Source organism: Syngnathus scovelli, chromosome 19 (assembly GCF_024217435.2).
Source record: "Syngnathus scovelli strain Florida chromosome 19, RoL_Ssco_1.2, whole genome shotgun sequence".
Lineage (NCBI taxonomy): Eukaryota > Metazoa > Chordata > Actinopteri > Syngnathiformes > Syngnathidae > Syngnathus > Syngnathus scovelli.
Genome location: NC_090865.1, coordinates 2836201 through 2858376, shown reverse-complemented (window position 1 = coordinate 2858376; position 22176 = coordinate 2836201). Strand labels below are relative to the sequence as shown.

At 43.7% G+C, this 22176-nt stretch overlaps 4 protein-coding genes and 1 long non-coding RNA gene across 8 annotated transcripts; 2 read left to right on the top strand and 3 right to left on the bottom strand.

The window, feature by feature from the left end:
* Positions 1–3491: 3491 nt before the first annotated feature.
* On the top strand, positions 3492–5854 carry btd (biotinidase). The gene is made up of 6 exons (XM_049751248.2): positions 3492–3894; positions 4005–4154; positions 4232–4383; positions 4442–4619; positions 4726–5262; positions 5468–5854. Exons 1-6 carry the CDS (start codon positions 3673–3675, stop codon positions 5738–5740), a joined length of 1512 nt encoding a protein of 503 aa, XP_049607205.1. The 5' UTR covers positions 3492–3672; the 3' UTR covers positions 5741–5854.
* On the bottom strand, positions 5833–16727 carry LOC125987124 (serine/threonine-protein phosphatase 6 regulatory ankyrin repeat subunit A). Of its 2 annotated transcripts, none has more exons than XM_049751238.2 (29): positions 16160–16727; positions 13132–13215; positions 12561–12639; positions 11968–12038; positions 11664–11864; positions 11502–11589; positions 11302–11444; positions 11118–11225; positions 10926–11030; positions 10703–10781; positions 10522–10636; positions 10303–10385; positions 10183–10246; positions 10024–10092; positions 9759–9899; positions 9565–9676; positions 9417–9443; positions 9069–9143; positions 8765–8966; positions 8576–8663; positions 8342–8459; positions 8000–8219; positions 7824–7911; positions 7659–7742; positions 7415–7563; positions 7261–7343; positions 7090–7172; positions 6916–7007; positions 5833–6856 (listed from the first exon to the last, which is right to left on the bottom strand). In XM_049751238.2, the coding sequence occupies exons 1-29, from the start codon at positions 16184–16186 to the stop codon at positions 6558–6560; spliced, it is 3177 nt and encodes a 1058-aa protein (XP_049607195.1). In that variant the 5' UTR covers positions 16187–16727; the 3' UTR covers positions 5833–6557. The 2 variants fall into 2 exon arrangements, with proteins under 2 accessions (XP_049607195.1, XP_049607193.1); XM_049751236.2 differs by lacking the exon at positions 16160–16727 and adding an exon at positions 13761–15114.
* On the top strand, positions 14102–15444 carry LOC125987143 (uncharacterized). The gene is made up of 2 exons (XR_007487919.1): positions 14102–14219; positions 15243–15444. It is a non-coding gene; the product is annotated as an uncharacterized lncRNA (long non-coding RNA).
* A 153-nt stretch (positions 16728–16880) lies between the features above and the next one.
* Positions 16881–18350, bottom strand: LOC125987133 (progranulin-like). 2 transcript variants are annotated; one of them, XM_049751257.2, is made up of 5 exons: positions 18210–18350; positions 17959–18112; positions 17710–17892; positions 17353–17496; positions 16881–17101 (listed from the first exon to the last, which is right to left on the bottom strand). In XM_049751257.2, the coding sequence occupies exons 2-5, from the start codon at positions 18094–18096 to the stop codon at positions 16964–16966; spliced, it is 603 nt and encodes a 200-aa protein (XP_049607214.1). In that variant the 5' UTR covers positions 18097–18112; positions 18210–18350; the 3' UTR covers positions 16881–16963. The 2 variants fall into 2 exon arrangements, with proteins under 2 accessions (XP_049607214.1, XP_049607215.1); XM_049751258.2 differs by having other exon boundaries at positions 18214–18344.
* Positions 18351–18505: 155 nt separating this feature from the next.
* On the bottom strand, positions 18506–21893 carry fam133b (family with sequence similarity 133 member B). 2 transcript variants are annotated; one of them, XM_049751255.1, is made up of 11 exons: positions 21732–21893; positions 20983–21080; positions 20730–20808; positions 20510–20623; positions 20404–20430; positions 20218–20292; positions 19968–20066; positions 19829–19870; positions 19664–19735; positions 19052–19102; positions 18506–18957 (listed from the first exon to the last, which is right to left on the bottom strand). In XM_049751255.1, the coding sequence occupies exons 1-11, from the start codon at positions 21753–21755 to the stop codon at positions 18862–18864; spliced, it is 777 nt and encodes a 258-aa protein (XP_049607212.1). In that variant the 5' UTR covers positions 21756–21893; the 3' UTR covers positions 18506–18861. The 2 variants fall into 2 exon arrangements, with proteins under 2 accessions (XP_049607212.1, XP_049607213.1); XM_049751256.1 differs by having other exon boundaries at positions 19829–19867.
* Between the last annotated feature and the right edge of the window lie 283 nt (positions 21894–22176).

Below are 22176 nucleotides of genomic sequence, written 5' to 3'. Positions count from 1 at the left end.
AAAAGGTCCTCAAAGCTGAACTTACAAAATTGACGCTTGATTGTTCCCCTCGTTTGTGTGCAGGTGTGTCCGTCCTGGCGAGCTGGGCCTGCTGTTGGTCGTCTGAGGTTTGAGTGCTAACTGCTTCAGCACAACTCTACAGTTAAAAATAAAGTCAACCAAAATGGAGTCATTGTGTCTGTTCCTTTTCATTTCAGAGTGCAGGTCCAAAAATTGAAGACTGCCACAGTTTGACTTTAGCCACAAGTGCTTCTACTCTGTTGGCAGGTAAACTAGCTCCCTGAGCAGAAGCACCGGTGGCTAAAGCCAAACTGTGACAGGGCTTTCATTTTCTGGACCTGGATTTGCAACTTCTATTTACAGGTGGATCTACAAGGCGAAATGCTACTTGCCGGAAGCTTCAGGTCTAAGTCGCTTTGGACCGGCGTATGTCTCTTGGGTCCTCACTGCCTGAAGAGTAGGAGTCCTCTGCTGGTGAGAAGACACATTTCAGCTAACATGGTCCAAAAGTCGAATGTTTTTGTGTCCAGGGTGAAGTGCCAAGAGTCTCCTGCAACATGTGAAGTTTTCTTGTTGCTTCCTCATTCACAAGGTGCTGCAGCCCAATTCTGAGATGGGAGTAGAAGAAATAAAACTTAGATGGTATGATCTTAGAAGACACTGCTTTGCACAATCCTCATTACAATGTCTTTTGTTCACATTTGTCTTTTTTTCTTTGCAGGCATCATGAAACATGAACAGCTTCCTGTTTGTGCAGCCTTGAACACTTGATGCTAGAAAACTCATCTTTCGCACTGGTAAGAAAACATTGTCTGTAAAAGTATTTGACTTAACTTTTGACTTACAGATCTCTTTTTGTCTTAGGTCCACACTCTGACTTGTCCATGCTTGTCCCACTGGCTGACCACCTTGTCTTGGGTCCACACTCTGACTTGTCCATTGGCCGACCACCTTTTGTCTTGGGTCCACACTCTGACTTGTCCAGGGGCCGGCCACTTCTCCACACGGCCAGGAGCAGACTGCCATCCAACTTGTTTATGATTGAATGTTTACTCTGCAAAGGAAATAAAGTTTTATTTGAAAGAACACTAAAACTCAACTCTTATTTGAAAAACACAAACACTCAACTCTTCTAACATAAAATCAAACTTTCAAAAAGAAAAAAATTCAATTTTTTTCCTAAATTTTTTTTTTTTGCAAATTTTTTTTCCTGGATTTTTTTTTTTTTTTTACCTGGATTTTTTTTTTTCCTGGATTTTTTTTGTGGAATTTTTGAGGAAAAAAACTAGAAAGGGGCGGGACAAAAACTAGAATACTGCATCATGATTCGCCAATTGCTTTGGAAGTGGGTGGGGAAATGAGAATAAATGGCTAGGATTGGTTGAAAGGTGGGCGTGGCTATGCAAATGAGGTGCTCTGTGATTGGTGGAGTTTAAATTGGGCGTGGTTTTGTTAAATCGAAGCATTCTGATTGGTCAGATGCGCAAATGCTGCATTCTGATTGGCTGTTCAAAAGTAGGCGTGGTTATGCAAATTAGGTGCTGTGATGTGATTGGTCAGATTGAATTTGGGCGGAGTTAGGAGGCGGGCAAAGTGGCACTTAGGTTTTCAAAAGCAGTTTTCAGACTTGAGGTGAGCTTTGGCCTTCAGTCACTGCCATGGACGCTAGTCTTTGACTGTTCCACTCCATCTCACATGACTCAAAGTGACAGCAATGCAATTGCAGTCACTTTGAGTCATGTGAGATGGAGAGTAACAATCAAATACTTGTGTCCATAGAAGTGACTAAAGGCAACTCTCACCTCAAGACTTCAGACAGCTTTCAAACACGTAAGTCCCAATGTTGTAACCACCTAGCATGAAAGACATCAAATAAGTGAAGCATATTTGCTCATAAAAGACAAAGACTTGCATTCCAGTTCAACAATTTATTGGACAGAAATCCAATTTGAAAACATTTGAGCAGTCAATGTTTGCGTGGAACTAATTTAGTTGCACACAAATATTGGCGATAGGTTATGCAGCTCAAGTGCTTGACAAGCTCACTTGTGATGTCACTTACTTCTAATGACACAAGTGCCACCAGGGGGAAGGTGAGCACATGCAAACAGCTGAATTCTCTGATTGGGACAAAAACTAAGTGCCAGGTACGGCACAACTTCAGCTGTTTGCATGTGCTCACCTTCCCCATGGTGGCACTTGTTGCAATTAGAAGTGACAGGAGAGGTGGGTGCACTCGCCTTGAAGTGAAATGTGACATTGCACATGAGCTTCTCAAGCACAACACTGTGTTGCATACTCACATCATGGGTCCAATTGCAGGCTGCTGTCCCTTGTGCATATCAACCAAGGCTGGTAGTTCACTCTCATAACGTGACATTGTTAATTTTCAACTATTTTCTTGACTGCTATAATAATGCACCGTTTTATGACTACACTCTTACTTTTATTATGACTACACTCTTACTTTTAACACTTTAAAATTGAAAATTACAAACTATCAACAGACCGAAATCCTAATACTAAAGTCAACTATAGAGGTAGAGGGAGGGTGCCCTCTGCTGGGGCTATCTTGTACTGCACCCATCCCAACTTCTATGTGGAGGACGTCTTTTGAAATTTTTGTTGTTTTAAAGTGTTAAAAAATACGCATCGCGTCATGAGACTGTGGATTATTATGACTGCCACAGAAATAGTTTAAGAATAAAGAACAGTAAAAAAAAAAAGGCAACTACAATACGACTGTGCAGTCAAACGTTAAGGTTAAATGTACATTTTCTTGGCACCAGTTGAAAAACAAAGGACTTTTTAAAATCATTTCTGAAAATAATATTGCGTCGCATAATAGTTTAACCCTCTATTGTCACCAGAGACATAATGCTACAAAAAAGGGGAAAAGACGGGAATATAGTACCTTTACAGAATATGTCGACAGTGAGATGTGCAGGTAGACGACCAGCGACCGACGTGGAACCTCCACATTGTACATTTGCTGTTGCGTGGAAAAAGTATAAAACAACATTTAAGTCAAACACTTTAGTTGATTCACGATTGATTGACAGCTGAGTGCCACTTGTAGGCGTGCTAGCCACCTCTGTTGATATTGTGTACGATAGCTCGCTAGCTTCCAGTGACGTAACGAGTAACAACAAACAAACTAAAGAAGCTCGTGTAGTAATTATGCTCCTAAATTGTGTACATACATGCATTTACAGATAAACGGCAACTGGTATTACTTACTCAAAACAGAGCTAGTAGTCACCGGAAGACCCGCTCAGTGAAGCGGTGTACGGTATCCGAGAAAGCTCATTATATAAAAATTTGCACAAACAGTTATAAATACCACAGAAGACCTATCAGACTGGTGCAAATATATAATCGTGCAAATTCATAACGAACAAACAAATGCCATTCTAAAAAAAATAAAAAATAAACAATAACAATAGATAAGAGAAATAAAAAAATATTTACGCAATAAACCTATATTCACACATATTGTACTTCTGGGTTACGTTCTGAGTTCTTCCTCTGAGAGCTTTTCAACCTAACAGTTCTTGTTTACATTTAAACGTAAAATGTTTAAATTCAAACATTAACCTTCGGTTTCCGTGAGGACTTCTGACCCCACGGCTGCCCCGGTGCCAGTGTGAAATTCATTCGCAAAGAGTGACTATGTTACCGGACGTGGCTCTTTGGGTTGCTTTGGCGTTCACGTGGGGCTTCGATCAAACCGAGGCTGTTACTTCGGACTCAACATACGTCGCTGCTGTCTACGAACACCGCGTGATTTTCAACCCGGACCCCCATACCCCACTATCTCGGCTGAATGCCCTCCATCACATGCGCAAGAATTTGGCCGCATACGAGGAGCAAGCCGCTCTGGCTGCCCGGCAGGTACTGCATTTTATATTTGTGGAAGCCCCCTTTGAAGCGTTAAGTAAATATAATTAAATATATCCATCAAATATATTTGACTTGAATATAAAATGTACCTTGTGTATCAGGGCGCCCAGATCATTGTCTTTCCAGAGGATGGTCTTCAAGGTTTCAACTTTAGTCGTTCATCAATTTCTGGCTACCTAGAGACCATTCCTGACCCCCAAGAGGAGACGTGGAACCCATGCACGGAACCAAGAAGGTTTAATAATACAGAGGTGCACAAGGGTGTTATTTTTCATGCGATTAAACGTCTTAGTGGCATTTACTTGAAAGTGTGTTTTGCGCTTACCAGGTTCAGCAGCAGTTGAGCTGCATGGCTCGCCGCCACAACCTTTACGTGGTGGCCAACATGCCTGACTTGCAGTCGTGCCCCCTCCAGACAGACCCTGCATCTTCTTGTCCCACAAATGGACGCTGGCAATTCAACACCAATGTGGTTTTCAGGTGAGAAACATCAACAATACTATCCACGGTGGAGAGACTCCAAAATGTTCTCACACAGGTCTGACGGACTGCTGGTGGCACGTTACCATAAGCACAATCTTTATTTTGAGGAAGCTTTTGACACACCGCCACGGCCTGAGATCATCAGTTTTGAGACCCCCTTTGCTGGGAGGTTTGGCCTCATCACCTGCTTTGACATCCTCTTCTATGAGCCCAAAGTCCCTCTGCTGGAGAGGGTGAGATGACACTTAGTTTAAATGATTGAAAAGAACCTACCTTTACAAAGATTAGATCGCATCGAACATCATTTGTTCATTTTAATCCTTCACTGTTATCTTCCAGGGTGTGCGTCAGCTGATCTTCCCCACAGCCTGGATGAACCAGCTGCCTCTCTTGGACACCATCCAGTTTCAGCAGGCGTTCAGCCTGGGCGCTCAGGTCACACTGCTCGCCGCCAACATTCGCAGTGACCGCCTCATCATGACAGGAAGTGGCATCTACACTCCTTTTGCAGCCATCTCTCACCACGCGCAGAGTGGAGACCCTGAGGAGGGCCATCTGCTGGTGGCTAGAATCCCCGTGTTGGGTGCCCACTCAGAATACAGCCAAGTCAAGGAGCCAGCCGTAGATTCAGGCTACTGTCACCATGACGACTGTCTTCTCTCTATGCCCCATTCATCCACCTTCACCTCCACCATGATGCATGATCCATTTAAATTTGCCCTCCTTAACGGAACAGAAGGCAACCTGAAGGTGTGCGACGGAGCTTTTTGTTGTCGCCTGCAGTTCCAGCGTTCTCCACAAAGTGACAGTGATGAACTCTACGCACTGGGAGCTTTTGCTGGAACGCACATTGTCAACGGGCGTTATGCTGTACAGGTACATTGCAAAAACTAGGCTGACAAAAAAAAAAGAGAGAGAAATATATTGCTTGTTTACTCTAAATTATCTGAACATAGCACAATATCAACTAGTGTATTTATACTACCTACAACACAAGACTTTTGAGTAAGAAAAAATGAAACCATACCACATACATGAACATGGCTGACGCTTATTTTGACCCACCAAACTGTGTTTACAGGTATGCGCGGTGGTCCGTTGCGCTGGGTCTGAAGCCAGCTCCTGCGGAAAGGAAGTGGAAGAGGCGGAGACAAAATTAGACTTTGTTCTGGTGGGAGAATTCGGGACCAAATATGTGTACCCATCAGTGCTGGTGAGCCATTACGTCCTGGAGCAGCCAGAACGTGTCGAGAGAAGCACGGATGGAAAAGTGACCATGAAACATTTGAACACGGACGGAGGGCTGGTCACTGCGTGCTTGTACGGACGCGTCTATCAACTGGATAACAAATGACCTTCTGCCAGTCTGTCAGAGGGAGACAAAACATTAACTGTACAGTCAACTGAGAAGTTAGATGAGAGTTGTTTGGAAAAAATCATGAATAGTTAATAAAAACAAATATCTTTATTTTGACGTCTTTACAAACATTGCACCAAATAGTTTTCATCCCCTCCAGGAAAGGTGCTTATTCCTGAAAAGGCAATATTTAATAATTACTCACTCATGCACATACTCACTCAAACATCAAGTGGTTGGGGCTGCTGAGTCCATAACAATCCTTCATAAAAAGAAGTTGAATGCACTCCCTTTTCTAAGCATTCATCCCGGTTCCTCTTAATTCAAATTCATACAAGCTTCAATAGGAACCTCTCTAGTGGTTCGCCAAGATCTGTGTCAAGGTTGTCTGAAGATCTAAAAATATAACATGCCCAAAAGCAAGGCTTGTCATTCACTCACCTGGTCCCATTTAGAATATGCAAGTTTGTGTTCATTTGTCCTTTGATATTCTCTTCACTAAAACGTTTGGAAAGTATTGAAGGTCCCTACAATTGCGATCAGAGAGGCGATATTAATTATCAGGTAAATCCCTGGTGAAAGTTCAGGTAGCAAATGCCTGCCACTGGTTCCTCAAAGAAATGTAGTGTACTGTTTCTGTGAGCGAATAAAGTAAGTATTGCATTATTTAAAGGTCTATCAAAAAGACGGTTTCATTTAATTTAGTTTCTATTTGCATTTATCCCCTTCTTTTGTTTTTTCTATGTGTCAGTGATCTGTTAAGGCTCCTGAGTGACACACTGGCCTTCAACGCTACGGGGAGTGGCCGCAGTCCTCAGTAGGTCTCTGAATCCGAGTCGTTCAGTTCTTCATCGGTCGTGACGCTGGAGAGGGGGCGCTCGGGTCTACAGTACGTCGTGCGGTCCGGCCTTAGAGGAGGAACGGTGTCAAAGGCCACGCCCTTCGCGACGTGATTGGGCACGGGGTGATGGTTGATGACCGTGTGAGGGAGGGAAAACACGGGCAGAGTTGCTATGGTGACCATAGGCGAGGCGGGCATCATGGAGTTGAGGATGAGCGCCAGGCAGTCGGCCACGTCGCGGGTGGGGGCGCAGGCCAGAGCAGGTGTGTAACCTAAAGACGGGCGAGGGAGTGAACATGGAGGAACTGTTTGTTTCAAAGTGGATCCTCACCATTCTCATCCACAGCTTGCACACTTGCTCCTTTGCCCAGAAGTTCTTGGACAACAACCGTTAAACCGTTTTTGGCTGCAACGTGAAGTGGCCTGCGAGGAAGGGTAAGAGAAGATTAAAAAATTGTGGAAGGGTGAGGTAGAACATCTGCTGTGCGTTAACACAGAGACATACGTGCGCAGAGAGGCGTTGGTGCAGTTAATGAGATTCTTATCTCTGATCTTCTCCAGGATCAGCAAGGCACACGTCTCATGACCCTGACAGAGACAAAATGGTGCACCCTTAGCAAAGTGCCATACTGCGTACTTATTGTAAACCGTTATATTGACTACTATAATGAGTTACCTTGCTACAAGCCAAGTGTAAGGCTGTGTTCCTGTCGATGTCCTGCAGAGCAAAGTCTGCCTTGCTGCTGCTCACCAACACCTCTGCAACGCACAACGCAGTTACATAACGCAGCTCGCAAAGTCAAAAAGGGGAACATCGTGTCTGTACTGACCGACGGCGTTGGTTTGCCCGTTGAGAGCTGCCATCATCAGCGGCGTCCTCCGTGTGTGCGTGTCCGCAATGTTGGCCTGAGCTCGGTGACTGAGCAGCAGGGAAATGCATTCGACGCGATCTGCGAAAGCGGCGGCGTGAAGCGGGGACCTGAATCAGCGCAAACATGGTGAGTGGTGTCACAACCAGAATAGCAATTAAGTACATTTCATATGCTAAATCTATCATCACTGTATGCCTCTCACCTGCCCTTGGAGTCGGTGGAGTCGATGATGTTTGCCCCGAGGGAATCGATTAACATCTCGGCAACTCCTTCGTTGTCGTTCATACTGAAGCACACAACACCCACAGTCACTGGCGCCTGTGACCGCATCAGGAATTCGTGAGCATAAATGGAACTATTTGCTTACACTGCGCAGTGCAACGGGCTGAACGTGTTGCCTTTTATCTTCCGGAAGGCTTCCTGCTCTAACAACAACTCTACACAAGCATCACATCCTGAAGCGGTTAAAAAAAAAAATAAAACATGGTAAAACTTCAAATGTGATTTCTTTTAAGCTTTCAGCTTCTAGATGAGTTTGAGTACCGCTGTAGCAGGCCCAGTGTAGCGGCGTGTAGCCTTTGTTGTCAGTTTGCTGCAAGAGAGCATTGGAGGTGCCGGGTGCCTGCAGCATAGCACCAAGGACACCCACACGACCGCAGGCGGACGCCAAATGAAGAGGGGAGAGGCCGCGAATGTCCTTCACACACGCGTTGGCCCCTCGCTGAAGGAGAGCCTCGACACATTCCTCCTGGCCTGTCACCGCCTGTGTCGACGTAACAAAGTTCAAATGTTAAACGAGCACTTTGGCGATACATCCTAATAGGATAGCGGCAGCAGCGCAATATGTTAGAATGATTCCACACCAACTAACGTGATTTATCTCACCCCTCGGTGGAGGGCCGTCCTGCCCCAACAGTCTTGGACCTGGACATTGGCTCCTTGACTGAGCAGCGAATACACACACTCAGTGTGTCCATTCAGCACAGCCAACATCAGCGGGGTCCTTCATATTAACACACACACAAAGCATGCCTATTGATTTGGACTCTAGTCAAAGTGTCGGCATTAATCTTTTTCAAAAGAAAGCCAGCATGATGAAATAATCTTTCCATAACTCACTGCTTGTTGACATCTAGTGCGTCCAAATTGATGTGCTGGTCATTGTTGCTCATGAGGAGTCGCAGGCACCCCGAGTGGCCATTTATAACTGTGACACGCAGAATAATGATTGGATCAAAATAGAACACAACTGAATAAATGAATACAACCGCACGGAAGAAACTATTGGCGTTTATTTATTTGTTTTACCTGCAGCATGTAGAGCCGTCATTTTGTGGGAGTAATCAAAGGCCATAGGTGAGGCGCCGCGATGCAGTAGCAGCGAGACACACTCCTGGTGACCTCTGGAGCAGGCCAGGCTGAGAGGGGTGCGGCCTTGAGGGTTACGCACGTCCACATCTGGCATGGAGGACAAGAGGACTTCTAAGGCTCCGCAGTGTCCGTGATAAGCCTGGTTCAATAAAGAGGAAAATCATCTGATATTTTCGCCAACTAGTATCAGCCAATTCATCATGGATCACAAACGACAAAAAAAAAAAATCCTTGCTCTCACCGCTAAGTGTAGCGGACTGGTTTGCCCATGGCTCTCAGAGTCACTCGGGAAGTCTGTTCCTGAAGACTCCATTAGCTGGAAAAAAAAAAAAATGGTAGAATGGAATATAACTGAAGTCAGATCCAGGAATACATTCCAACATTATACCACAGGAGGAAGACTGATTAAATAGACTTTTCCAGTCATTCAAAACCACAACTAAATAGCTTAGTCTTGATTAGATTTTGTTCAACCGTACTTCCCTTTGTTGTGGCATGGATTTTTAGTTAACACTTGGAGCAATTCCTCATCTGTCCAACAGATGGTGATATTTCACAGACCCTCAAGAACTTGATAAAGTATTCTTACCACGTCAAGAGGCGTTTCACTTGCCATCTAAAGAAAGCAAAAACAAACCCTCAGATTAATTTTGGGGGGGCACAAGGCAGTTTATATTCATTTCAATGAATAATTTGAAGTTGTGATGCTTTTTCTACACACTGACTGAGATACACACCAGCTCCAGTGAGAGTGTGCGGCCATAGGCTGATGCATAGTGGACAGCACTGTACCCCTGTTGGTCCCTTACACCTGGCTCAGCATTGTTCCTCAAAAGGTATTCCACACATCTATGACAATCCAAAACATAAGAATGTTTTACTGAGCAGTCTAGCAATGAAGACGTGTGAGGTGTTTAATTCGATAAGGTACTTTGCATCGGCGTCGGCTGCAGCGGCGTAGTGCAGGGGGCCGCAGCCTCTCTGGTCCAGCTCATTGACGCTTGCCCCGGAGCCCACCAGGGCAAACACACAGTGGTAATTACAGTTGGCTGATGCATAATGAAGAGGAGTCCTGTGATGGTGAGGGGGGATGGCGTCATTTATTGAGTAAGTTAAGATTTTTTTCTGCACTCATTTAGCTTTGGTTTTATTTCTACCACAATCATGTCTAGGCAGGACTGCGGTTATTAGCTTACCGTCCATAGTTGTCTTTTTTGTTAAAGTCTGCGCCAACGTTTAGCAGCAGATTCAGGCACTCCAAGTTCCTGAACAGTTAAAAAAATGCTTTCTATTAAATGATTATTTCATTTATTATCATACGCACTCCAAAAAAGATGGACAAAATATGGACTTACCCTCCAGCTGCAGCAGCATGTAGACAGGTCCTTCCGTAATCATCGGGAGTGTCAATGTCAAATCCTGAGACAAATAAGCTGTCAACTACGGTGATGTCAAAGGTGTCAACATGAATGTACCTGAGGACAGCAGCTTCCTGCAGCAATCGGGGAAGCCGGTGAGAGCTGCCAGGTGTAGCGGGAACATCCCGTGAAGACCTCTCCTGGAGTGATAAAGCAAAGAGAAGATATGGATGGTAAAAAGACAGACATGGTACCTTGGGTTTTAGGACACATTCAAACGGTCTATCCTTATTTGTATTTTGGTCACAATAGCTGAACTGGAGTAAAATGACTGACTTGGCAAGGCAAGCCCTGTGCTTGACGAGCGCTGTGATGATGAGCTCGTGGCCATAGCGTGCGGCGATGTGAAGGGCGGTGTTTCTGTCCCTGTCCACGCAATCAATCTCGGCTCCTGCAGAAACATAACGCATCAAACACGCTGCTCCTGTTACAACAACCAAGCAATCATTTGGCTTACCATTTTGTATGAGGGCCTGAGAGCAGGAGAACCTGCCATGGGTAGCTGCCATATGGAGGGGCGTCTTTCCATCCTTACTCTGCACAGATGGACAACAGCATTGTGGACATAAATATGAAAGCTCAGTACAGTATCAGCCAAGTTGGCTCAGGTTTTGCTCCTGTAATGTGATGGAAAACTGAGCTATCGGTGAATATATATGTCATGCCTGCAGGGAGCTCACCCGCATGTTGATGTGGGCCCCATGGGCCAACAGTAGCTCTTGGCACAGTGCCCCTTGGCGTGAGGAGGAGGCAAAATGGAGGGCAGAGAATCCCCTCTCATTGACCTAGAGCAAAGGAACAAATCCCCAAATTCAAAACACATACTTAGCAGGTTTCATTTTGAACACAAATGCACGCACGCACACACAAACCTGGTTGACGCCAGCCCCCGCCTTGATGAGCTCACTGACCACCACGTCCTGGCCGTTATAACACGCCAGGTGGAGTGGAGTGTTGCCGTAGGCATTCACGACGTTCACCTAAGAAAAACACATTGTGCGGACTTTAATATCTTTCCGGCATCATTGCTTGGTGGGAACCACTGAAAGTGCTGACCTGGACCCCTAAGCCCAGCAGGTAGTGTACAGTACTACTCATCCCGCTGGAAGCAGCTGCATGCAGCGGGGTGTAGGCCTTCTTGTCCTTACAGTCCACCTCAGCTCCACTGCTCACCAGTAACTTAACGACCTCAAGGTGACCTGCAACACACACGGAAATTATTATGTTATCAGCAAGAGACCCTGGAGTCATCTTACCCATGTAGGCAGCCCAGTGAATGGCCCTCCTATCCTTCTTGTCGAATGCATTGATGTTAGCGCCTCTGGACAGTAGCAACTTCACCATCTGGAACCCAAGAGTAAACAAATATCCACTACTGCGTACATAATAAAATCGTCTATAGTGAAGGAGAAGCCAACCTCCATGTGTCCACTAAAGGCAGCGTGGTGCAGAGCAGTGCGTCCTGCCCGGTCCGACACGTTGACATTGCTAAGCAGCGGGACTAACGCTTCGGCGCAGCGCACGGCCTTGTTGCTCGCCGCTACGTGAAGCGGCGTCTGCCAGTTCTTGTCCCTGGCGTTGACGTCGGCGCTGTGCTTCAGCAGCACGGCCACGGCATCCTGCACAGACAGTGATCACGAGGAAGATTGAGAGGATGTCAGAAATGTGGGGATGTTGATCAAGCGGAGAACGAGGAGACGTGAATGTTTAGAAAATGATTACCTCGCTGCATGAAGCCACCGCACGGTGAAGTGGGGTCAACCATTTGTTATCTTTGGCATTAACTCTGGCTCCTTGGAAGACAATAGCAGATTACCGAATTATTTAAATGTTAAAAAAAACAAAAGGGCAGATCTGTTTGGTTCAATGACTGGGAGTGGGTGGGGTCTATTGAGCCAATGGTGTCCGGGGGATTTAAAACTCCCTTGATCCACGTTGACGTGGCTTTGGAGATTAAAATAGCCCTGAAAGTTACCGCACCTGTTACTTGCTCTGACCGATATTGAGGAACAGGCCAGCACACACGTAGGCACGAGAAGGTACAGACGGACCTTTCTCAGATGATTTCAAAACTACTAGCAGCGTCACCCGTTGCTGTGACACCATGTCACAAGGCAATGAGTAGACAGCACTGGAGCATGTGACCATAAAAGATGAAAAACGGGACATTCCGCAGAATGATTTGCTAAACAGTCATTTGAGTGGCTTAATCGCATTTCATGGATCATCTCAGCATTGCAGCTGAAGCGCAACATGTTTGAAGTTTTGCCTGAAGAACTTTTCAAAGGCAAAATCAGTGGTTTGCGGTGGTTTACCTGAGAGGATGAGCAGTTCAATGATCTCAGTGTCACCCAGGTAGGCTGCAGCATGTAGTGGTGTCCTCTTTTCAGTATCCTGTTACGCAATACAGGTGCATTATGCACATTATATAGAGAAAATGATGACTATTTTTTTACTATTTTGGTCATAGACAGCTAATAAATGGTCCTCCATTATATCGTGTAGGTATGACTAATGTTTCTCTGCGAGTGTCTAAAATGAACTCCAGCTACACAAAAGGCACTGTCAACACTCAATTCACTTAGTCGTGGCTCCCCTCCATCATTCCACCCCGCCGCAGCACCCCCCCTCTCAAGCAGCAGAGGGCAATCATCAAAGTGGGGATATAAACAAGTGTCATGTGACGGCAATAGGTGTGTGTGTGTGTGTGTGTTTTGGGGGGGGCTTGCTGACTCCAGGAAGAGCCTTTGTGATGACCCAAGCAATATTGACCATCACAGAGAAAACCAAGGTTAGAGCAGAATCAGGTGGATAATATATCCAGATCTCGGGGAAAAAAATGATATGATATTTGTTATCGCAAATAGATAGCAGTGCTTGACTTACCTGAATATTGACATCCTCTTTCTTGAATATGAGGGCTCGAACTTCCTCTGGGTCTACATTGAAGATGGCTCTGAGCAAGGATGGCTACAACAAGAACAACATACAGTCGTTATTTTCTGACTGTTATTATTATTTTCTGTGAGCGTTACACAACAGCCATCTGTGTAAGAGTAGTACCACCAAAATATTCCAGGTGGGAGGTCACAAATGTTTACACATGCCAGATTTGTTTATGGCAGAGAAGCATCTGCTGCAGTGTTGTCAGAAGCACATGTCATTTGAACCTGACAGGTTGTGAAAGGTCCTCAAATGCTTAACACAAGCAATTATTTGTTGATTAAAAAGTACACAAAGTGCATTCTGGCTGCATAGCAATGTTTCAACACTGGGTTTAGGAACTACAATGGCCTTGGCTTTAGTGGTAATCTCTACAAACCAGGATTCATTATACTGCTGCTAAAATTAGCATGAGCGGAAGTGGACTATATTTTTATGCCATACGGTCAGTCAGTCTACTTACATAACTAATGTCACGTTTCAACTCAGGTGTGACAAACAAGTAGACTTGACATCTCAACCAACATTTCCATTCACAAATTGAGTCAGCCAGAAAGACACGGTCATCTCACCTTGTCCTCTAGGGCATCAGCCCTTCTAGGGGCATGATGAGATCTGCGGTCTAGGGTCGATTTGGGCTGAGGAGGCGGGGGTGAAAACGAGGGCTCGTCCTCCTCCACCTCCTCCAGCACCACGATACAGACACGACTAGCCCGCTCCGACCGCATCGGGAAGCAGCCGACACGAATAAAGCAGTCCCCCTCTCACAAAAAACACACTGTTCCCGCTAACATATGTGCCCAGGGGTCACTGACAATTCCCAAAGACATTGCCTCTTCCTTAGAAACAACCGGTGCACATCTTGAGGAGAAATCCAAGCACTTCTAAAGCTCTGCAGCACGCCTCCTCTCCTCCTCGCTTGCTGCCGCTGTAAACAGAAGCGGCAGAGACAGCAGGGAATTCCTCTGCGTAATGGTGTCGGCAGGCAGCATGCGGCAGAATGACGGCGCTGCCTAGCGGCCGACACAAAGGTACGGGTCCTCGCGGGAACGCTCACAAAAGAGCGCCGGTCGGTGCATGCGTGGGGATGCAATGCGCTTTTCAGCCAGACTGCTGAAGCCAGCTTTTTCCGGAGATGAGGCCAAGGGGGTGAGAGAGGCACGGAGTGGGGAATGGAGAAGGAGGGGGGTTGGTCAGCTACCTAAAGCTCTCCTGAAGATGAATGGAGAAAAAGAGGCAGAGGGCAATTGCAAGGAAGCCAGCTGCTTTATTTAACAATGTAAACACCAGGAAAGATCCAAATTCATATTGGCAGATTTTGCTGTCTACAAGTTCCAAGTACCACGTTAGAGTATCGCTGAGTAGCATAAATCAGCAAAACAGCGCTAATGAATCCCAGATCAACGCATCTGCGTGTCCTGGTATTCCCTTTGGGTGTATTATCAGTGGCATTGCTTCAAAAGTCTCCTCATTAGGAAAGAAGAACAAGCAGGCTCTGTGAGAGACTGCGAGGGAAGCTAACAAGACCAGTCTGTGCGTGTTGTTGTGTACGTGCGTCATTCTGCCTCATATTCAACACACATCCTGAAAGAAGCAACCCTGCCAAACCGCACAAGGCCATTAAGTGAGCGGGAGCGCAGATGAGACAAACAGAGGAGGCCCAAATTATGAGTGGAATGGAATCACCCTCTGGCACTAATACATGAAGTAGCAAAACATAGAGAGCCGGTGTCAGTAACATGAGCCCAAAACGGGAGTTCTGTGAAAACGTGGGGCTAATAGTGTACAATGACCTCTGCTCTGACCCTGTGCCAACATGCACTGTGGGTAATGTAATCCTAGCTGGGACTCCAGCAAGTTGCACAATGATGAAGACACACCAGGTATGTGTTGGAATCAAATACTTTTAGAATAGATTCCTGTACGGAGTTATCGGATTAAAAAATTACTTATTCTTTATTAATCAATTACTTAATTACTGTTAAATTAAAACATTAAAACATTCCCAAACTTTGAACATTCTCTGTCTTTTGCACGTTCTCCTCCAATTCCAGATACTGCTCCATCTCAGGAGGCTACAATCTCAAAAGGGACACAAGTACATGTCGCCCTCTAGTGGACAAACATCAACCCGTCGTGACAGTGACATTCACCCCTGAGTCAGTTCCGGTTCTTCCAATGTCTATTTCCAGCTTTGTCCGGTTTTCTGTCAGTAAATACCACAGAGAACAATAAAGAATGAATATGGGGAAATTAGTCATGCAATCTTCCGCCACTTTAATATATACCAGCTGTCTGGAGGAAGCATCTCACATGGACCTATGATGCCACTCGCAACTAAAGTGAAGTTGTGCTAAAATCTGTTACTAGGTATTAATAATAATTTCACACATACAATATAAAGGTATACCTAAAACACCCACTCCTGGCTGCCACATCAAGACAGACACACAGTTGTGGGGACAAAAATCAGATACACAATCATATAAGAACTATGTTTATGCTTCTTGTTGTAAAACTGTAAAAACGGATGCCCCGGCGGTTTTCATTGACAAAGGAACCATCCATGCAAAAGAAAAGATTCAGCATACTGAATAACTAGTATTTTAAATAAATTTGAATTTTCAGTGATTTTGAAGTGCCATAATCCAACAGTCAGACTAGCGTAAAAATGTTCCTTTGTTAGTAAATATCTGTTCACTCATTTGTTTACCGTTAGCCGCTAGCTTTTCAAGCTAGCGCTCGTGTACTAAACTGATGAACAGCTATTTGTTTTTACGCCTACATTTTCTATGTAATAAAACATGCGTAAACGAGCTGATTCGCGTGAATTATCGTATTATTACAGCAGTAGGGAGCCTGTGCGAAGGCGTTCACTGCGTAATAAAAAGCAAGCTAGAAGGTCTGAACTTCGAAAAAAAGTACAACTAGACGTGTGGTTAATTTCAAAACAGTAATAACGTGACAGTACCTGATCTTGTATCTTCATCACAGCCATAACCCAAGTGTTATGGAAAAGGAATATTGTATATCGACCCGGTAATTATTCGAGACTAACCTAACCGGGGAAAAAACTGAATGAATTTGGAGCCCCCCTACCCCACACAAACGCCCCCCAACTTCCTTCCGGCCACGGACTGACCACTACTCCACGGCATAAGACGAGAACTGGATACATTTTCTGAGTTTATAGCTGACTTTTTTTTTTTTAATAAGCGGAACTCGTTACAACCAACTTCGCCACCACTTTATGCTTATTACATTAATCACGTCAGGGCCAATTACCAAATCCACGACCAGCCGCTGCTAAACACTCACAAGTACATATTTTTAATTCATTAAATGCTTAATTAATAGCCTCTAAATAAAATTTGAAAAGCAAAAATACAGTACTGTACATTTATCATTTTCCAATTTGCTAAATTCTACATACAATAAAACCGAATGTGAATTATAAACGAATATTCTGACCTTTTTTAGCGACACTATTACATAAATCACAGAAAGATATTTTCCGGAAGTGACGTATAATTTCCGTTCATTCCTACAAAATAAAAGTAAGGTTTGGGGGTACTTCTCGGAAATATTGTATGGATACTACACAGAATTGTTGCATCGTGCTCCCCAAAAAATATATGACATTTTTAGATCAGTAAAAATATATATATATATATGTATATCGTACATGAGTATTGTCATAAACTGTAGACTTTATTATATCACAATAGATGTACAGCAGAGTACTATGACCACACAATAAAATTTAAACAAGGTGTCAATGGCCATTTTCAGCATTTTCCTGGGTCCATGCTGCAGATGGACTCATGAAGTTTCTTCTGCTACATGATAAGGGGTGGATGTTGCATGTGTATCCATATTCACAGCAGTGCTGACCATCCGCGCAACACTGGCCCTGAAAATCACCAATGGCAGCCTGCTGTTAGAACAAAATCATTCCAGAACCTATTTCCAACAGATACAATCATCATTAGGTTTATGAATGGTCTTTCAGCGACAGCAGAAATGCAATGTTTGCTGTGTCCACTAGTTCCTGCACTAGTGGGGAACTGAGAATCAGCACTCAAGCAGCTATTCTTGACCAATACCAGATATTTATTTTCTGGCTATTTGTGAACAAAATGAAAGTTAACACCAGATCCATACCAGTGGGTAGGGACAGCAATTCCAGGATTCTGCTGACAGTCCTTTGCAGCATGATGAGCCTTGTGGGCAGAAAAACTTAGAACTGCAACGAATGACTCCAAACTCACCCCTACCACTGGTATCTACTACAGCTGGTACACGTGTCTGCAATAAGATTGAAAAAATACTTTCTTTACACTAGTACGAGCATTCACCCTTTGAGAACTTAGCGATACTGAGTATTGATACCTCGAGTGTATAAAAAACAATGACAAAAAAAATGTGAAAACTTCTGATGCAAGAGGACTTTTGCAATATTTAATTTTTACGCTTTTAGTATCAGTGGCTGGTATTGGCAGCCGATAACTTAAAATTCACCTTTTCATTGTTATTTGTGTATAACATTGGTTGAAGTGGAGTGACGGGAGGTTCGGCAGCAGCTTTTTTAAGCAGAAATGAAGAGTCCATCCACGACTCAGTGACTTTCTCACACTGCTGGGAGGCCAAGTCACAGCGAAATCCCCGAGGACAACAATGGGACAAGTCTGGGCAGCACACAGCCTGGAGAATTCCAGGAAATAGAGAATCAAAAATGGTAGTAGACTTTAAAATACTGTGCAAACTTACATTGGGGTATCCACAGCAGCTGTACCCATGCTCAGTCTGGCAGCAGGTTGTGTGATCGGAACAGACCGTTTTGTCAGGGCATGTGATGTGACAGGACACAAAGGCCCCGAATGCCAGCCACACAGTGAGCCTCAACATCTGGAGTAAATGAAAACTACAAAAGGCATTCTAAAATCACTGCAAAGCCAATCGAAAGCTTTGGTCAACATTTCAGTGACAAGATATGCCAAGTAGAAAATGCGTCAACTTACTTACAAAGAATCCAGAGAACTTCCTGAATCAAAGTCAGCACTCTTCTCTTTGTCAAATTAAATTTCACTTCTCTTTCATTGCAAGTACCGTTCACATCACACCCACTACACCATGTGACTTAAGAGATTGCCTCCGCCTACAAATGCAGTTCCCAATTCTTCAAATGGACTTTGGCATTGAGGCTTTACCATACCTAGGTTGTCTGTTTAGCAGTTTATTAATAATGGAAATAAAACATGCAGTGGAATAATATGAATGGAGGTAGTCGCACTACTAAAGACAAAGCTTCAAAATGTCATCCGCAAGTAACCGCAATGACTTTATTCATGGAATCCCGGTTCGTACATGTGCGCCGTTGTGCAGCATTGAACGGAGACGCGTTTTATCATACAGGTCCAACTTCAATATGAGGCTGGCGTGACATCAAGCGTTCAGCTCGACATGCAAAGGAGGCAGATAACTCCTGAAAAGTTCAATCACACCAAAAACTTGGGCGGTGGCAACTCCGCGAGCACCCCCAAAAAGAAGACGCACCAGATTCTACAAGGCTTCGCAAGCTCAGCACAGCACTGCAATTGTCCAAATCTGAGCTGGATGAATCTGGTGGCCCGGGGGGGGAAAAAAAGTAACAATACCAAGTGTAGTGAACAGCTAGTCCAGCTCGGAGTCTGACTGAGATGCCGCCTTCCTTTTCTTTTTCCTGTTGTGCTTCTTGTGCTTCTTTTTCCGCTTTTTCTTCGATTTGTCCTGTGTCGAAAAGACATTTCATTTTTGTTTTCTGTCAGCTAAAACAGACCAACCAATTTTTAATACGCTACAACTTTTGATAATGTATTCTTACAGTGATTTTCTCTTTTTCTTCACTGCTTCTCTTTTTCTTCTTGGTGTCAGCCTGAGAAAGAGGAAATAAAATAAAATGAAAACCATGGAAATAAAGGAAGTCTTGCAATATACCCATAGGGAAAAAAAAAAACATGTTTCCCAAGAATGGACTTTCTGACTGCAATGGAGTGGCACGACTAACAGCCTACAAATGTAATGTGTCTTCCACTATTACAGTTATACCTGGAATTATGAATTATTTTTATAAAGATTTATAAAGAGTATTATACATGGTGTATTTAACACAACAACATTAGCATAATTTTTACATAGTAAGTCTTAAAGCTAACACGCAATGCAAAATATCAGAAAAGTGCTAATGAACTAGCCTCAATATTGCAGTGAACCGTTAACATATATTTCAAGAAGTGCAACAATAATCATAGGCATATATTATATATCTATTACCTAAAGAAAAAAATCATTGAAGCTCATTGTAAAGGTCTTGAGTTTCATCACAGCTAGTGTATGTATGCATGTATGTTATTGTACTGCCCCCTAGTGGCCAAGGAGCAACATTGAATTACCAGAAATGACCAGATATACAAACTGCTCCACTTTTAGTGCTTACCATTTCATCTCCATCTGACTCAGCGGATGACTTGGGCTCACTTTTAATTTTCCTTCGACGGCTTTTGTCATCCTAGGCGACAATATTTAGCACCTTAATATTATTGATGAATGGGGGGGGGGGGGGGGGGGGGAGCATTTAACATTAGAACAAGCTTTCAATCACCTTATTGTTATCGCCTTCTTCCTTGATTCTTTTCTTTTTCTTCTTGGGACAAAAATTGCATTCAGGGTGAACGTTAGTCGCTCATTCTCATATAAACAAGGCATAGTTGTGTTATTGGAAGGAAGGAAGAAAGAAAAACCTTTCTGTCAGCATCCGAGTCTGCATCCGAGTCGTCCGATGCTCTCCTGGCTGACGACTTCTTTCTTTTCCGCTTTTTCTTCACAATCTTCTTATCAAGCTATAAACGATCACGCACAGAGAAGTTCAGATGAGGTCAAAGTGCACTTGATATGTCATTTAATTGTAATCATTCTTTTTGAGGCATCGGTCTGTATGATATTGCCTACTGGCACCATTGAACAGTTTCAACGCCTCTGGCTGTGCCTTACCTCATCTTCCGATTCTGAGGAGGAGCTGCTGGAGGAATCAGAACTCGATGAGGAGGAAGAAGAAGATGAAGAATGCTTGAGCAGAACACAATAAAAGCAGGGTTCGTTAGATTTGAGGGAACTTGACTTATACTTGACTAAATATCACAACAAGAAGAATAGTGAAAACTAGAGGTCTCCCCTCACCCTACTGGATTTCTTCTTCTCCCTTTTCTGGACACAAATTAGAAGACAAACATGAGCGATCAAGGATTCTAAGTGAGCTCATTTATTTATGACATCTATAGTGCACCTCCTTCTTATCTTTCTTCTCCTCCTTTTCTCGCTCGCCAGCCTTTTTGTCTTTGTCCTTCTCGCTTGCACCTAACAGCTTTTCTCGGTTCTTTGCCAGCTCTTTCTTCCACCTCTGTAACCAAGAAAGAATTTATGTGAGACTGATACCGTACATCTAAAATTCAAGATGCTGAATTTCATCATATCTTGCTTTAAATATTTTTTGTTTGTTTTCCCACCTCGTTCATTTTGTCCTCAAAGTCAGCCAAGGCTCGGGAGCCTTTCTTCTTCTTCTCCAGCTGCTCCTTTATCTCTTCCCTGATGAAGACACAGCAATTATGTATCAGTTGTACCATACCATCATTGAGTAGCTATCTTTTGGAACACAAATGAAATTTTGTTTCATCTAGATGGGTTCACTAGGCAGTGTTTCTGTCCTATACTGGAAGTTCCCTATGTGGAACAAATAAAGGAATATTTTCTTTTACCCACCATGTCGGTCGAGGTCTACCTAAATAATCCTGTATGGTCGGTCCCGAGTTCTGCACCGGCCCCCTGGATCGAGCAGCAGCGATTGGATTTACGTAGGCCTGGAATGTCAAACACAGCCATCACACATTAAACAAATCTTGTGACTGTAAAAAGAACCAACACTCACAGATAAAATTGTATTCATATTAAAGTATTAATGTGGCAAATTACTGTAAACAATTGGAATGAAAAACCTATCTTGGCTATAAATAGAAAACCAAATAAAAAACGTTCGTAACCTCAAACCGCGTAAGTCGAGGATCCCTTTAACGCATCATGACAGGCGCATTGTTAAAAACAAAATACCAACAAAAAGCACAACAACAAAAATCATCATTCCCAAGCCATATGATTGTTTTAAGAGCCACACTTATTCTGTATCGATATTGGTGGTATCGCTCTATGATGATATGGAGCATTTAAATCGTGCTAGCTTTAAGGGCTCATCAGCGCAACACACAATACAAAATGGTGAACAAAATTCTAATCTTCTGCAGCTCGATCAACCACATGCAACGTATATATTTGTCATTCTTGGTGTGAAATTAATAACACCTTTAAATAAAATCTTACTTAAATGGGATGCTGTTTAATTGATCATAGTTAAGGCCTATTAGCAAGCCTATATGGGCTCTGTTGTGCCGTACTGAGCTGAACTGTTCGCCAGCAAATTGGTCTGACTGCCACGAAAACAAAACAGAATAACTCACCACTCGATTGTCCCTCTTGCCCATTTTGGCTTAGTTATAAAGGAGAAATCTTAAAAATAGCACAGACATTTGTTTTCTTCTTCATATGTGGCAGGCAGCCACATCAGACGGCTTTTCTTCCTCGGCGCTTCATCTCCTTCTGCAGTTACAAATAAGTCGCTACAAGTTCCTCCATGAGCCGTTGCTGCCACCATTCGGTCATCTTTAGAATGCATGTAGATTGATTAACTTGGTTAGGAAAGTTTGCTTGTTTTAACTTTATTTTTGGATCCATGCTCTAGTAGAGGTGGCAAAAACGCACATTGTGTCCGTAACAGTGTATATAAAAGATTCATGTGCAATTAAAAGAAATGTATTAGCCAACAACTGAACTTTTTTTTTTTAAATAAGGCAATGAATTGGGGAATATCTTGCTTCTCCAATCTTTTGCAGTTGTCATAAGTGC

Excerpts from the sequence above, each read along its gene's own strand:
- fam133b (XM_049751255.1), bottom strand. The coding sequence starts at position 21,755 with ATGGGCAAGAGGGACAATCGAGTG. Across the intron at positions 19,871-19,967 it reads ACTCGGATGCTGACAGAAAG|AAGAAAAAGAAAAGAATCAA; the intron begins GTTTTTCTTTCT and ends TTTTGTCCCAAG. Across the intron at positions 19,103-19,663 it reads AGTCAGATGGAGATGAAATG|GCTGACACCAAGAAGAAAAA; the intron begins GTAAGCACTAAA and ends CCTCTTTCTCAG.
- LOC125987133 (XM_049751257.2), bottom strand. The coding sequence starts at position 18,096 with ATGTTGAGGCTCACTGTGTGGCTGGCATTCGGGGCCTTTGTGTCCTGT. Across the intron at positions 17,497-17,709 it reads ACACAAATAACAATGAAAAG|ACACGTGTACCAGCTGTAGT; the intron begins GTGAATTTTAAG and ends ATCTTATTGCAG. Across the intron at positions 17,102-17,352 it reads ATTGCTGTCCCTACCCACTG|GGCCAGTGTTGCGCGGATGG; the intron begins GTATGGATCTGG and ends GGTGATTTTCAG.
- LOC125987124 (XM_049751236.2), bottom strand. The coding sequence starts at position 13,916 with ATGCGGTCGGAGCGGGCTAGTCGTGTCTGTATCGTGGTGCTGGAGGAG. Across the intron at positions 9,144-9,416 it reads GTGAAACGCCTCTTGACGTG|CTAATGGAGTCTTCAGGAAC; the intron begins GTAAGAATACTT and ends TTTTTTTTCCAG. Across the intron at positions 7,912-7,999 it reads ACACTGGGCCTGCTACAGCG|GATGTGATGCTTGTGTAGAG; the intron begins GTACTCAAACTC and ends TAACCGCTTCAG.
- btd (XM_049751248.2), top strand. The coding sequence starts at position 3,673 with ATGTTACCGGACGTGGCTCTTTGGGTTGCTTTGGCGTTCACGTGGGGC. Across the intron at positions 4,155-4,231 it reads GAAGGTTTAATAATACAGAG|GTTCAGCAGCAGTTGAGCTG; the intron begins GTGCACAAGGGT and ends TGCGCTTACCAG. Across the intron at positions 4,620-4,725 it reads AAGTCCCTCTGCTGGAGAGG|GGTGTGCGTCAGCTGATCTT; the intron begins GTGAGATGACAC and ends GTTATCTTCCAG.